This window comes from Carcharhinus amblyrhynchos, chromosome 15, assembly GCF_965287045.1.
Source record: "Carcharhinus amblyrhynchos chromosome 15, sCarAmb.v2.hapA, whole genome shotgun sequence".
NCBI lineage: Eukaryota > Metazoa > Chordata > Chondrichthyes > Carcharhiniformes > Carcharhinidae > Carcharhinus > Carcharhinus amblyrhynchos.
This window is the reverse complement of record NC_137338.1, coordinates 55,375,526-55,388,986: the sequence shown is the minus strand read 5'-3', so window position 1 is coordinate 55,388,986 and position 13,461 is coordinate 55,375,526. Positions and strand designations below refer to the sequence as shown.

General features: G+C 39.8%; 1 protein-coding gene across 1 annotated transcript in view; it reads left to right on the top strand.

Moving 5' to 3' along the window:
- LOC145353313 (transcription regulator protein BACH1-like) overlaps positions 1-5,417 on the top strand; it is a 67,907-nt gene extending 62,490 nt beyond the window's left edge. Inside the window, exons 4-5 of the mRNA XM_080203961.1 lie at positions 501-707; positions 983-5,417. Coding sequence (XP_080060087.1) covers positions 501-707; positions 983-1,417 — 642 coding nt within the window. The 3' untranslated portion in view covers positions 1,418-5,417. The remainder of the gene's footprint in view (positions 1-500; positions 708-982) is intronic.
- The last annotated feature ends 8,044 nt before the right edge of the window (positions 5,418-13,461 follow it).

The following is a 13,461-nucleotide window of genomic DNA, read 5'->3' as shown; positions in this document are numbered from 1 at the left end:
TGTCTGGGGTGTGTGGGGTTCTTAATTATGTTGGCTGCTCTTGCGAGGCAGCGGGAAGTTTAGATAGAGTCAGTGGATGGGAGGCTGGGTTGCGTGAAGGATTGTGCTACATTTTGTAGTTTCATGTGGTCTTGGGCAGAGCAGGAGCCAAACCAAATATCCCAAAGTTTACAAGAAGACTTGAAGCTTGTTGTTGTTTCTCAATTCATTATTGCTCTATAACTTGAAAACATCTATCTCTCATTAATTTTAAATGTTGCCTACATAACAGGAGAAATTGTTGACTGGTTTGCACAAATTTAGTTCCCAATAAATCTTTAACTGCCATGAATACTCTGAAAGTCTGATATCAGCAAGTTGGTTCAACTGAACAGAAATAATGGAAAATGCCTGCAGCTGATAAATGGGTAGAAGAATCAGTTTTTTTCTTGATGCATCTAAAATTTATCATGTAATTTTCCTGACTTTTGTGAATCTAATTTGTGCACTTCTGCTTCTAGGTAAAACTACCATTTCCTGTTGAGAAAATTACACTGTTATCTAGAAATGACTTTCAGACAATGCTGAAACTGCATAAGCTGAACCCAGAACAACTGGATTATATCCATGATGTACGACGTCGCAGCAAAAACAGAATTGCAGCTCAGCGCTGTCGGAAGCGAAAACTTGACTGCATTCAAAATCTGGAATGTGAAATACACAAGTTGGTAGGTTGAATAAAAAGAATGATCCGTCTCTTTTTAATAAATGAAAAATAACCATTTTGCCTGTTTTTAACATTTTATTTTTGCATCTGCCATTACCTGGAAATGGTGATCTTACTGCACTCGTAACTTGTCAGATTTGTGCTCTAAATCCTGTGCCAACACCAAAACAGTTAAGTCTGTGCCTGTTTACGTTGCGCAGCTTTAAAAAATGTTTTAATGTGTTTATTTTTCTCTCTTTTTTCCCCCCCACCCTCCTCCACACTCCAACCATCTAGTTGTGTGAAAAGGAAAAGTTACTGCAAGAGAAGGGTCAGTTAAAAGTGTGCATGGGTCAAACTTGGGATAATTTATCTGTCCTCTGCAAGCAGGTGTGTAAAGAAGCAGCTCTGACTGCTGAACAAATTCAGACACTAGCAAAGTATTCCTCCCCAGAATGCCCTCTTTCAATACTGAACACCCAAAGAAGTATGAGCTCCATCACTTGCACAAATCTGATTTCTTCATATCCAGGATACACAGCTGATGCACACAGTACGAAGTTTAATAATGAGCAAAGTTTCACTGTACAGCTCCAAGAGAAAACAACGGATGGGTCAAATAGTCCACAGGAAAGTATTACAGCTGACCAGTCTGGGATGGAACAATGCTGCCAGGCTGTAATGACTGATTTCTGCCAAGAAATGATAGAGAAGTGTACCACAGATGAGTAATCATGCTCTACTTCACAGTTTCAGTCGGAACCAATACTCTCCTTTTGCCCCTTTGCTGTGCTGCAATCGTATTTGTGTCCACCAACTAGACTTGGAGCTTGGAGTTCAGTTACAGGAAATAACTAAGCACAGTGGATCTGAATGAGCAATGAAGATCATCTGCAATCTTTTTATGCATGCAATTTATATTGTCTTGAAACTAAAGTGTGTTTTGTAATCAAACGTTCCTTTTGAATTTATGGATTCTACTATATGTGAAATTTATGCAAGGTTCAATAATACTACTTTAATTCAGTGTAATGTAAGAGGTGCTGGGGTATGGCATGATATATTTTTTAATCCTTTATTGATTGCAACTTTGTGAGAATATGAAAAAGGGAAGGAGGTAACATATGCATTCAAGCAATCCATAAACTGCAGCTTACCTCTAACTTGTTAAGCATTTCATTAAATTTTAAGCATTCATTTTTCATCAGACACTGGCTAGCCTACATCTTCTACTTACTTAAGTGAGGTGATGCCACTTTAAATTTTTAAATCTGTATTTTGGATTTTCAATGAAAAAACACAATTTCTTTAGAATTGTACTTTGCTGAAGTCTTATAATTAAACACTAATTTATCTCTCAAGCATGAGAGCATTTTTAATCAGGGTTTGATCAAGCAGTATAAAGGACACTGTTACCAGACCATTTATTTAATTTGATAATAGCCTTATTAGACTGGTAATTGTGCCTTTACAGTAAATAAGTAGCTCTTTCAAAGAAACAACACAGACACAATAGGCCAAATTGCCTCATTCTGTGTTTTGATCCTTTTAAAAGAAACATGCATTTTTGTGGACTTGTAATCAACTAAATTCACTTAATCAGAGTATGAAGGTAAGGTCTGTGCCATCTTTCGTCAGCCTGTCAATGATGACTGATCAACACTTCCTTATGTAATTGATATGTAACTCCTATTCTCAAACACTGGATTTGTTTCAAACATAAGGTGGGAACTTTGTGTGCATGACTACTTAACTTAATACCTAAATATAATGTTGTATTTGACCCTCCTTCCTGTTTAATTGTGATAGTCAGACACCTGAGTTTGTTTTTTGTTTGTTTTTCTTCCTGTCTTGGAGATGCTCTAAGCCTGCAGAGTTTCATGTTTTGGTGCAGAGGAGAGAAAAAGAGAAGTACCTGACAACTCTAAATGTGATTGCATATGAATTCCTGAAACAAAGCACTCTATAAGGGTCAAGGATATGGTTGAGGTGTGAGTCTCTTTGTTCCTGAGCTTCACCTCACCCATCCCCCTCTCTTTGCCTCCATTCCCCATCAACCCCAGTGGACACGAGAGACTTGTAGTTGGGTTGTGATGCCTCTCTGAGCTGTTGCTGTCTTGAGTTGAAAAGAATTCATTGAGGCTTTGTCAGCCTAAATGTCCTTTTTCTTCCCTCAGTTTGAACTTGATTTGTGCCAATGAATACTTAGTATAAATAGTCTTCCTTTTCACATGAGCATTTGCTTTTTCCACTTGTTTATAAGGAATCGTTAGTATACTTTTGTGTGCATTAATTTGAATTTTTTTAAAAGTTGAACGATTTCACAACATTTTGACAAGACATTTCGTTTGGAGCGAATATGGGTATTGTAAATATGGCAACAATAATCTTCCCTCAGTAAGAGCCCTATTAACATCAGTTCATAAGAGATGTTTAACTGCTATAATATGAATCACAGTAGTAGTACAGTACATGAGTTACTAAACAAAAGTTTTTAATTGAAGTAATACAGCTTTACTAAACATTACTTGAAAACAAATGATTAAATGTAAAAGCTGGGTTTAATATTGCTGCTCTAAAATCTTGCATGAAGATAATTGACTCTTCATATCCATGTCTTACTGTACGATAACTTGTAGAGCATTTCATTAAAATTGGTCTTCTTTGGAAAGCAAGCACTTGGGAAGTATTCCCTATACATTGGTCGCAATAGAAGGAAGTAGAAGCCACTTATTCCAACCAACAAACTTGACTACCTCAATACAAAATGAATACATCAGGAGAGGCAGTGGTATGTGTAATTTGCTCCACAGTCTGCTGCAACTCTTTCTGAAGACAAAGATTAAACTTGTCTATCTGCTTATGATGCATATTTAATTTGACCAGAAATCACCGCTCTGTGTAGTGGTGGAGTGGGGAGCATGAGGGAGGAAATGAGAAGACTGTTCAGTGGGACAGTAGTATAGCTTGTTAAAGTTGCTTTCAGTGGACCACCCAACGCATTGCTGTTGTCAGGGATATTGGACTGCCCTCCATGTAATCAGTGTTTTTGTCTTTTATCACTTTAGGGTACCAGAGAGCCAGATTACTGTCCTATAACAAAGTAATTGGTTACAAAGTTAAATATTTAATTTTTTTTGTGATTCAATTTCGTTCAGATACTCTCAACTTGTGCAATTTGAGGTTATTCTCGAGTTTTATTTAAAGCTAAAAGATTAAAAGAGGGATTTGGACCTGCTCAAAAAATAGGAGATTGCATCAAATTTTAGTTTCTTTTGTAAAGGTAAAAGGTTTCACCTGCTAAGAATCAATAATCAAATTGAATTTGGAAAAGAAATTGTGTTTTAAGCTTTTTTTTGTTCCTCCAGGAGAGGGCATCTGAGATTGATTGAGGAGAAATTCATACTGTTTCCTTTAAAACTGTGGAAATTAAGGGAAAAATAAATAAGTAAATAGTAAAGCATGGCCAAAAGAGTTTAGCTTCCTGTCATGTTTATAATTCCTTTATCTTAAACCTCCCCTTGTTTCAAAAACAAGTACATTATTGCTAATTCAAATCGTGTTCTAATTAACTCAATACTGATATCTTTGTATTGCCTCAGGTGAAACCATTTTATTTCTTTTTTGTGAAACTTTTAATTGCTTTTGCGAAATCTCATTGTAATGCTGTTACCTGGTGCCCAAAATAGGGAGCTGTTCCGCTGTAAGTTCTGAAGGTTTATAAATGTCCAACTGATGGTTACCATCTGAAAAATAGACATTAGCAGGCCTTTGATACCAGCGACATCTCATGCACACTTCAGTGTTTGTTCACTGCAGTGTTGTTGTACTAGTTCACACCTGCTTTTATTCAATTGGTTACCGCAAAAGCTGCCTCAGAAAACTAAAACCAGCAATAGGCATACTTAGGTAGGCTGAGCCTTCAAATGCAATATTTCAATTTATATACACTTAATGAAGAAGCACATTGAAATAACCTGGGAATTCACTTCAGGGATATGGGCCGCATGATTGAAATCAAGAGTGTTCAACTTTTAACCTCGTTAAATGTGCAGAAGAGTCAAATTTACTGCCCTGAGGGTTTCATTGGCGTATGGTTTCTGCAGAATCTAATCGTTTTTAAGATATGTAAAATGCTTTCTAAGCTTTGCTTCACCTTCATTTGATTTTTGCATGTTGTACTGACCTTGTCTGAGTGCTAAATTTTTCTGCAGCTCTCAAAATTGGCCTTTTCTATTATATAAAGATATGCATTTTATACATTTCTAATGTTCAGTTTTTATAATGGACAGTTGCTTTGAACAGATGTGGAATGCTAACAGACTACAGACGCAATGTTTTTTAGAAAAAACATTTGGTATCAACATGCTACTGTGCTCCTTTCTAAAGCAACAGTAGAGTTAGCACAGTGATTTGTTTAATAACTAATGGCTGTATGGTCTGCATTTGTCCTTTACCACACTTCATGTTTAACCTATCTATTAAAGATTAAGTTTGCATTAAGCTCAAATAGCTGATGTTTTACAACCTGTTTTCATGTGTTTCCAGCATTGTACAGTTGTATTGTTGAGTAACTATGTATTCACTGCCATTTTCTGTTTTTTATATATTGTACAATCTTCAAGGTAGCAAACAGTAATTATTTGGCATGTTCTAGCTTCACTGGAGATACTAGTTTGAAATCTTTACACATTTTGCATAAGATGTAAATATTAAAATGTGTGGGACAGTTGCTCATCTCAGAAGTTTCCAATATTTGTGAATCTTTTAAATTGTGAATCTTTTTTAATGGTGTAATTTGTCAGATTACTAAGTACAGAATATTGAACTTTGGGGCAAGTATCATTTCATTGTTTTTAAAATTGTGAACAACAGCACAAATGCCTTTATATAAAGATATAGTTACAGTTGAAGTGATGAAAATGGAATAATACAATGCATTGATCCAAATTCCAGGTTATATGTTTTAAGAATTTTCTTAATTCTGCTCTGGTTTCATTAAATTGCTGCATTACCTTTTTTCACCACTGGGTGGTAATGTAGCTCTCCCCTCCAAAAAGAAGAGATGGGGTTAAACCTGGAACAAGTAACAGGTTCTGGTATCTCATCCAAAGGCCATTATTATATGTGGACAGCTGAACTGTTAGTGCGCTATTAGGTTGTGGCAACAAACAATTGCATGTGAGCTTCAACCAGGAGCTACAGAAGAGTTTAACTCGGAGACAATGGATGGCATTCTTTTCACCTTTGCATTCAAGTGCTGGAGCTTCTTTTAATCTCCAGAGGAGATGGGGCTGGTGAAATGATAGTGGTTCACTATCCTTTTAAGCTGTTGCACTTAGAAATCATCCCTCTGAGGACTATTGCAAAAGCAAAATACTGCAGATTCTAAATATCTGAAATATGAAAATACTGGAAATACTCCGATCAGGAAGTATCTCTTGAGAGAGAAAGTTAACGTTTCGGCTCAATGACCTTTCATCAGAACTGTGCAACAATTTTCGGTTTTTGTTGACTCTACATGCATGTTGGTGCTGTTTTGAGACTTGAGCTCAAGTTTTATTGAATTGGCTTCCAAACTGCTGATTCATGTACATGTGTACATCTATTTGATATGTTTTGCCTACCTTTTCATTACCAAATAGCAGGAATTGAAGTCTTGGAATTCCCATGACACATTGATGTTTTCACTTCTAGGTTTTCAGCTTAGTTGCACTGATAACATGTTCACCCAGGTCAAGGTGATATATGAATTAGGAACTGGCATTGACCATTCAGTTTCTTGAGCCTGTTCTGACATCTGATATGGCTGTGAATTCAAACCGGGCAGCAGAATTGAGGATATAGGTTGGTGATATAGTCACCTAAGGACCATCTGCCTGATGATCCTTGGGTCACAAAAGTTCCTATATTTGAAGGAGAGCAAGTTGCTTTACTGGTGATTTAACCAATGTACTGACCTCAGCCAAAATTACCTGAACACTTACTTGTGCAACATTACCCTGAGCAAATTGTCTGCTGCACTTATCTGCATATTTTGCCCATAGACTGGAGCATACTTGTAGTTGTCCAATTTCTAGTAAACATAGTGTTCCAGGGTTTGTCACTTGTCACTGCATTATCTGACTGCATGTCTCAAGTACCATTATATGATCCCATCTTCGATGGATACATTCCAATAGGTTGCATCTCAGACTATATATTGAAGGTTAAAACAAATGAACGATAGTCAGCACAAATAGTATGTGCACAGTGATAATGTTTACTATTTCAATGTTGAGAGATGGAAGTCTTGTGGTACAGTGATAGCATCCCAACCTCTGGACCAGAAGTTCTTGATGCAAAACCCATGCCAAGACTTGTTGGCAAGGGAAAGAACACTCATAATCAGCCCAAGAACTGTTCAACCACCTCCCTGTTATTCCCAGAGGGAAAAAATGAAGATACGCTCAAAAATGATTTGTCCAACAAGTTATGGATCCATTCTTACTTCCAGGGTTACCTGCTACCATGGAATTTGGAGTAGCCTAAACAACTCTAATGGCTGGAGATTAAAACTGCCATTTGTTATAAATGGGAACCCTGATTTTTGGCAAGTCCTGTTGTCTATAAGACTGCAGTCTTGACTATTATTGCTGAGAGTGGCACTGAGAATAGACTGGGATATAATCTGGGGTTGGGATTGAAAGCTGCACACGCAACCCATCTACCCCCGCCACATGCACACAATTGGTCCAGAATATTTTCTGACTTTCCACCTCTGAACTCTAAACAAGGCCAGTTAATTTCCTGAGTATCCAAGACCTAGAGCAGTGCCCCACTGAGAAGGTGAAAGAGCTTGACACTATCAGCAGAATCGCTAAGTCAGAACATTTTTATTTAGGAGATTTGCACACTGGAATGAGCACAGGCAATGAGGCATGACACTTTTGCTTTGGATATTATGGTCTGGGAAAGATGAATACAAACAAATGGAGGCTGCTTGACCTTAGGAGATTTGCTAGCTAACAGGAAATTACTGGGCCCTCAACTTTATGCAACTTGTGTAAATTGCTTGGATGAAGGGATCAAAGGTATGGTTGCATTTTGGCAGCAAGAATAAAAAGATCTAAATGGTGAGAAATTGCTGAGGGATCAGGGTGCCCTAGTGCATGGATTGCAATAGGCTGGTATTCATGAATAGCAAGTAATTAGGGAAACTAATAGAATGTTATTCATTGCAAGGGAATTGAACATAAAAGCAAGGAGGTTATGTTTCAATTCTGTCGGAAACTAGTGAGACCATATCTGGTAGATGGTGCACAATTTTAGTCTATAAGGAAGGGTGCAAGTGCATTAGGAACTGTTCAGTGACAGTTTATTCATCAAATGTAAAGGGTTTCCCATTTAAAGCAGAGATGAATTTTTTCTGAGGGTAGTGTGTCTTTGGAACTTTCTGCTTTCTTTTGAGCTAGAGTCGTTGGTTGCAATGCAGAGTTGGACAAATTATTGATAAGGGGGGGGCAAAAGATTTTGGTGGAAGACAGGTGGTTACAGTCAGATCATACTGAATTGTGGAACGGGTTTGAAGTGTCAAGTAGCCTTTTCCTGTTCCTAGTTTGTTAGCTGATATGACGAGCTATGTGTAAGTAACGCTGGTCAGAATTTTATGCATCAAGTTCAGACTCGCCTCACCTGGAAGTGTGCACAATCGCACAAGAAGACATCAGGCATGCACCCCAACATGGTGCCCTTGCATGATGTTTGGGTCAGTAGGTGCGCAGACGTGTCAGAAGAATGCCTGTTGATGATCAAAAAGCCAATTTAAATTAAACCGCAAATTGACTGGAATTTTAAGGTGCTAGTCTGGCTTTGCTGTTGGGGGTGGGCCGATTAGCAAGGTACCCTTTTTATTTAAGCTGTAATCTTGATCCAGGGTGGGATGAAATGTCCATATAAAATGAACATATGTCTGGGGACTGAGATTTGTGCATGATTGTGTTGTATAGTTTTAACATTGATATTTTTCAAGGATCAGTAGCTCCCTAAGACAGCTCCATGATGATGCTCCCCTGAGTTAACACATTGGAAATGCCAACCTGCATGCTACATCTTCTCTGCACCCAGCCTCCTCCTGCCCTCAAGCACTCTAGCCCTGCGGGCACTCAGCCTTTTACAAAGCACGTTTCACCCTGGATAAGTTGTTAGTCGGTCAGTTAGTGAGAAATTGCGCTCCGGCACTGAACACAGCCAAGAACACATTTTATACCTGCTGAGTGCGCCCTCGCAGTGAGTGAAAGATACCGGCCTTTCTTTCAGACCGAAGCATGCCACAAGATGTCCTGGAGACATCAAGATTAGGGCATTGACACAGTAGGACCCGATTATTACCGCTGTGTTTTTAAAATCTGCTGACTGTAAAATAGATCACTCGCTGGTGCACATCATGGTTAAGCTATAACCTTGAAGTTTTATCGTTCAAAGCAAAAATGTCCTTGTATCAATATCAGCCACCTGGCCTACTCAGATAACAACCAACAGCTTCATGACTCAATTGAGCAGGTGCTCGTTTGTGTTCCCAGGCAGAGTACGAGAAACTAAATGGAACATGCTCCAAGATACAATACTGCACCCACTTTGAGAAGCAAGAAGGAAAAATGCTGACTGATTCAAGGCCAGTGCTGTGATAGAGTTTGTTATTGAAGTCGTATTAAATGTACATAGTCATAGAAGATTACAGCATGGAAAAGGCCCTTCGGCCCAACTTATCCATGCTGCCCCCTTTTTTAAACCCCTGAACTAGTCCCAATTGCCCACGTTTGGCCCATATCCCTCTATACCCATCCTCCCCATGTAACTGTCTAAATGCTTTTTAAAAAACAAAATTGTATCACCTCTACTATACCTCTGGCAGCTTGTTCCAGACACTCACCATTCTATGTGTGAAACAATTGCCCCTCTAGACCCTTTTGTATATCCCCTCACACCTTAAACCTGTGCCCTCTTTTAGACTCCTCTACCATGGGGAAAAGATATTGACTATCTGCCTGATCTATGCCCTTCATTTTATAGACCTAAGATCACTCTGCAGAGAAATAAGTCCCAGTCTATCCAGCCTTTCCTTATAACTCGAACCATCAAGTTCTGCTAGCATCCTAGTAAATCTTTTCTGCACTCGTTTTCTAGTTTAATATCATTTCTATAATAGGATGACCAGAACTGTACACAGTATTCCAAGTGTGACCTTACCAATGTCTTGTACAACTTCAGCAAGACATCCCAACTCCTGTATTCAATGTTCTGATCAATGAAACCAAGCACGCAGAATACCACCTTCACCATTCTATCCACCTGTGACTCTACTTTCAAGGTGCTTTTGAACCTTTTCCCCGTAGATCTTTTTGTTCTATAACTCTTCCCAACACCTGACTACTAACTGAGTAAATCCCGATCTGGTTCGATCTACCAAAACGCATCACCTTGCATTTATCTAAATTAAACTCCATCTACCATTCGTCAGCCCACTGGCCCAATTGATCAAGAACCCATTGCAATTTGAGATAGCCTTCTTTACTGTCCACTATGCCACCAATCTTGGTGTCATCAACAAACTTACTAACCAAGCCTACTAAATTTTCATCCAAATTGTTAATATAAATGACAAACAACAATGGACCCAGCACTGGTCCCTCAGGCACACTGCTGGTCACAATCCCCCAGTTTGAAAAACAAATCGTCTACAACCACCCTCTGTCTTCTGTCAAGCCAATTTTGTGTTAACTATACAAAATTCAACGAACTGCTGGGAGGTGCCCCAATGACTATTGACGTCCTTCAATACAGGAAATGTATGAAGAGATCAAAAAGACATCAAAAAAAGGAGGCATTAGTTACCAAGAGCACCATGGTCCAAATTAGGTCTGCTGGTTTTGTACAAGCCAGTTGTGCTGTATAATGTTAAAAAAGCTAACACAGGCACAGTGTTTCTGAATTACTTTCTCTCATTAATTTTTGTTTCCATCTTCTATGTTTCGAAGTTGCTAAATCCGTTAATATTTCCCCATTCACTGTGTTTATCTCGTACAATATTTCACACTCCTCCTCAACTACAATGTGTACGTTGTCACCCTCTTTGTGAAGACAGACGCAAAGCATTAAGAACCATGCCCACATATTCCGCCCCCACACAGATTGCCTGCTCTGTCTTTAGTTATCCCTTTACTCTTCATGTATTTATAAAACTTGATATTTTTCTTTGAGTTTACTTGCTAGTAATTTTTCATGCCCTCTGTTTTCCCAATTACTGTTTTAATTTCATCCCTGCACTTCCTACACTCTTAGGTTTTCTGCAGTATTAGCCTCCTGCTATTTTCACATTGATTTGCTTCAGATAGCTGTTTCCTGTCCACTTTTGTCAGATCACATCTTGGACTTGATAAATTAACCTTTCTCCAGTTGAGAACTTTTACTGTTCTCTTTTTGCCCTTTTCTGTAACAATGCGAAATTTACCTGAACCGTAATCACTACTGTCAAAATTCTCTCCACTCATACTTCCACCTTCTCCCTAAAACGAAGTCCAGAACAGTTTCTTGTTGGGCTTGCTAAATGTGGCTAACAGTTTAGCCTGAGTGCATCTGAAAAGCTTTGTGCCCTCCACCCATTTCACACTGATTTTATCCATTAATGTTCATAGAATTTGAATCCCTGTTACTGCACTTCTTTTAGAAGTTTGTCCATTTTTGCCCTTATTTCTTTTTGAAAATCTACAAAACATGATTTTCTTCTGTTAAACCTGTGACCATTTTTAATCTTTCTAGCATATTGTCCTTCCTAATAGCTATACCATTTTTAATTAACCAATATGGTAACCTTCCCTACTTTTTAAAAATTCATATATTGTCCTAAATCCCTGTAACTAACATGGTTGAGCTGCCATTCCTGTTGCTGTCTAAGCTATGTTTCAGTGTTAGCTGTGATCCCATACTCCCCTGTGTCTTCCCTGAGAACAAATAAAGGAGACCCAGTGGATGAGGCATATTTGGAATTTCAGAAAGCTTTTGATAAAGTCCCAAATAAGATGTTATTGTGAAAAATTAAAGCACATAGCATAGATTGAGAATTGGTTAGTAGATAAGAGTAAGAATAAATTGGGTCTCTTTCAAAGTGGCAAGCAGAGACAGATGGGGTATCACAAGGATCACTGCTTGGACCCAGCTTTTCACAACATACATCAATGATTTAGATGAGGGAAGCAAATGTAATATATTTCTTCTAAGTTTGCTGCTGACACAGAACGAGTTTGGATTGAGTGTGGTGAGGTAGATGTAAAGAGACTTCAAGGTGATTTAGAGAAGTTGAGTAAGCAAATACATGGCAAGTGCACTATACCATGCATAAGTGAAGTTTTCACGTTAGTAGGAAAAACAGAATGGTGGAGTATTATTTAATTAGCGATAGATTAGGAAATGATGATGTTCAAAGGAACCTGCGCAGGGTTACCACCAGCGACACAAGGAGGACCATTTAGATAGTGCATTCATTTCCAAATGCATCTTGCAGTCTAAGCAGTAATCCGTCTGAATTCTGGTGAGATTGATGGTTCCTCTGGGGATTGTGGCCAAAGTCAAGGCCATGACACCATGGCTGTGGCTGTGGTGAGTGACTGATTTGCATTGAAAACCGCTTTTTTCCTGTACTTCCGGTTCTCGGGGCTTGTTAGAGTGTAGTTTACTTCCGTACCGGAAGTTAGGTGAGAGGATTGTCGTTAAGGGGGAGCGGGGGGGTATAAAAAAGGGGTAGCAGCATAGAGCGGGCAGCGTCGGGAGCGGGCAGCAGAGTGAGTGGGAACTGAGTGAGAAGGGCTTTGGCTCGCTGGGCTTAGGCGAGAGCAGGCTTAGAGAAGGTGAGTGACAGATTTCTACCTTTCGCCGCATACAGGAGGTTGGGACATGGCAGGGAATATAGGGAGGAATATAAGTTGTCAGGTGCCACATGTGGGAGTTCTTGGTGGTGTCACGTGTCCCCGAGGTCCACATCTGCAGTAAATGTTTAGAACTGCAGCGCTTGAGGGCCCGGGTCAGGCAACTCAAAGGGCGTTTGGAGGATGCGTTTCTAGTCAGGGAAAACGAGGAGTTGATGGCTAGGAACCACGAGCAGGAAGGGTGGACGACGGTTAGGAGGAGAAAGAGGAAGAAGAAGAGTAGTCAGGGTCCCCCAGCCTCCCCGGAGGCCCCCCAAGGTTCGTCGACAGGGGCACAGAAAGATAGGCAGGAAGGGGAGACTGACTTGGAGGGACAGAAGGGGGCTGGCAAGGTGATAGTGGTAGGGGATGGGAGGGTCCGAGGTATTGATAGGAGGTTCTGTGGGCAGAGGCGTGACTCCAGGATGGTGGTCTGCCTCCCTGGAGCAGGGGTCAAGGATGTAACGGAAAGGGTAGAGGGAATTTTGAAAGGGGAGGGGACCCAGGCAGAGGTCATAGTACACGTAGGGGAGGGGGATATAGGAAGGAGGAGTAGGGTAGAGGTCCGTAGGCAATTTAGGGAGTTGGGGTCGAAACTAAATAGCAGGACCTCCAGGGTGGCACTCTCTGGATTGCTGCCCAGTACTAGCAGAGCAAAGAACGATGAGATCATGCAGTTGAATGCATGGTTGAGGGATTGGTGTAGGGTAGAGGGCTTTACTTTTGTGGATCACTGGGAGGTATTTAGGAGAGAAGGGCAACTATACAGGAGGGGTGGGGAGAATTTGGATGGGAGGGGAACTAGTGTCTTAGCGGGGAGGTTAGCTGGGGTGTTCA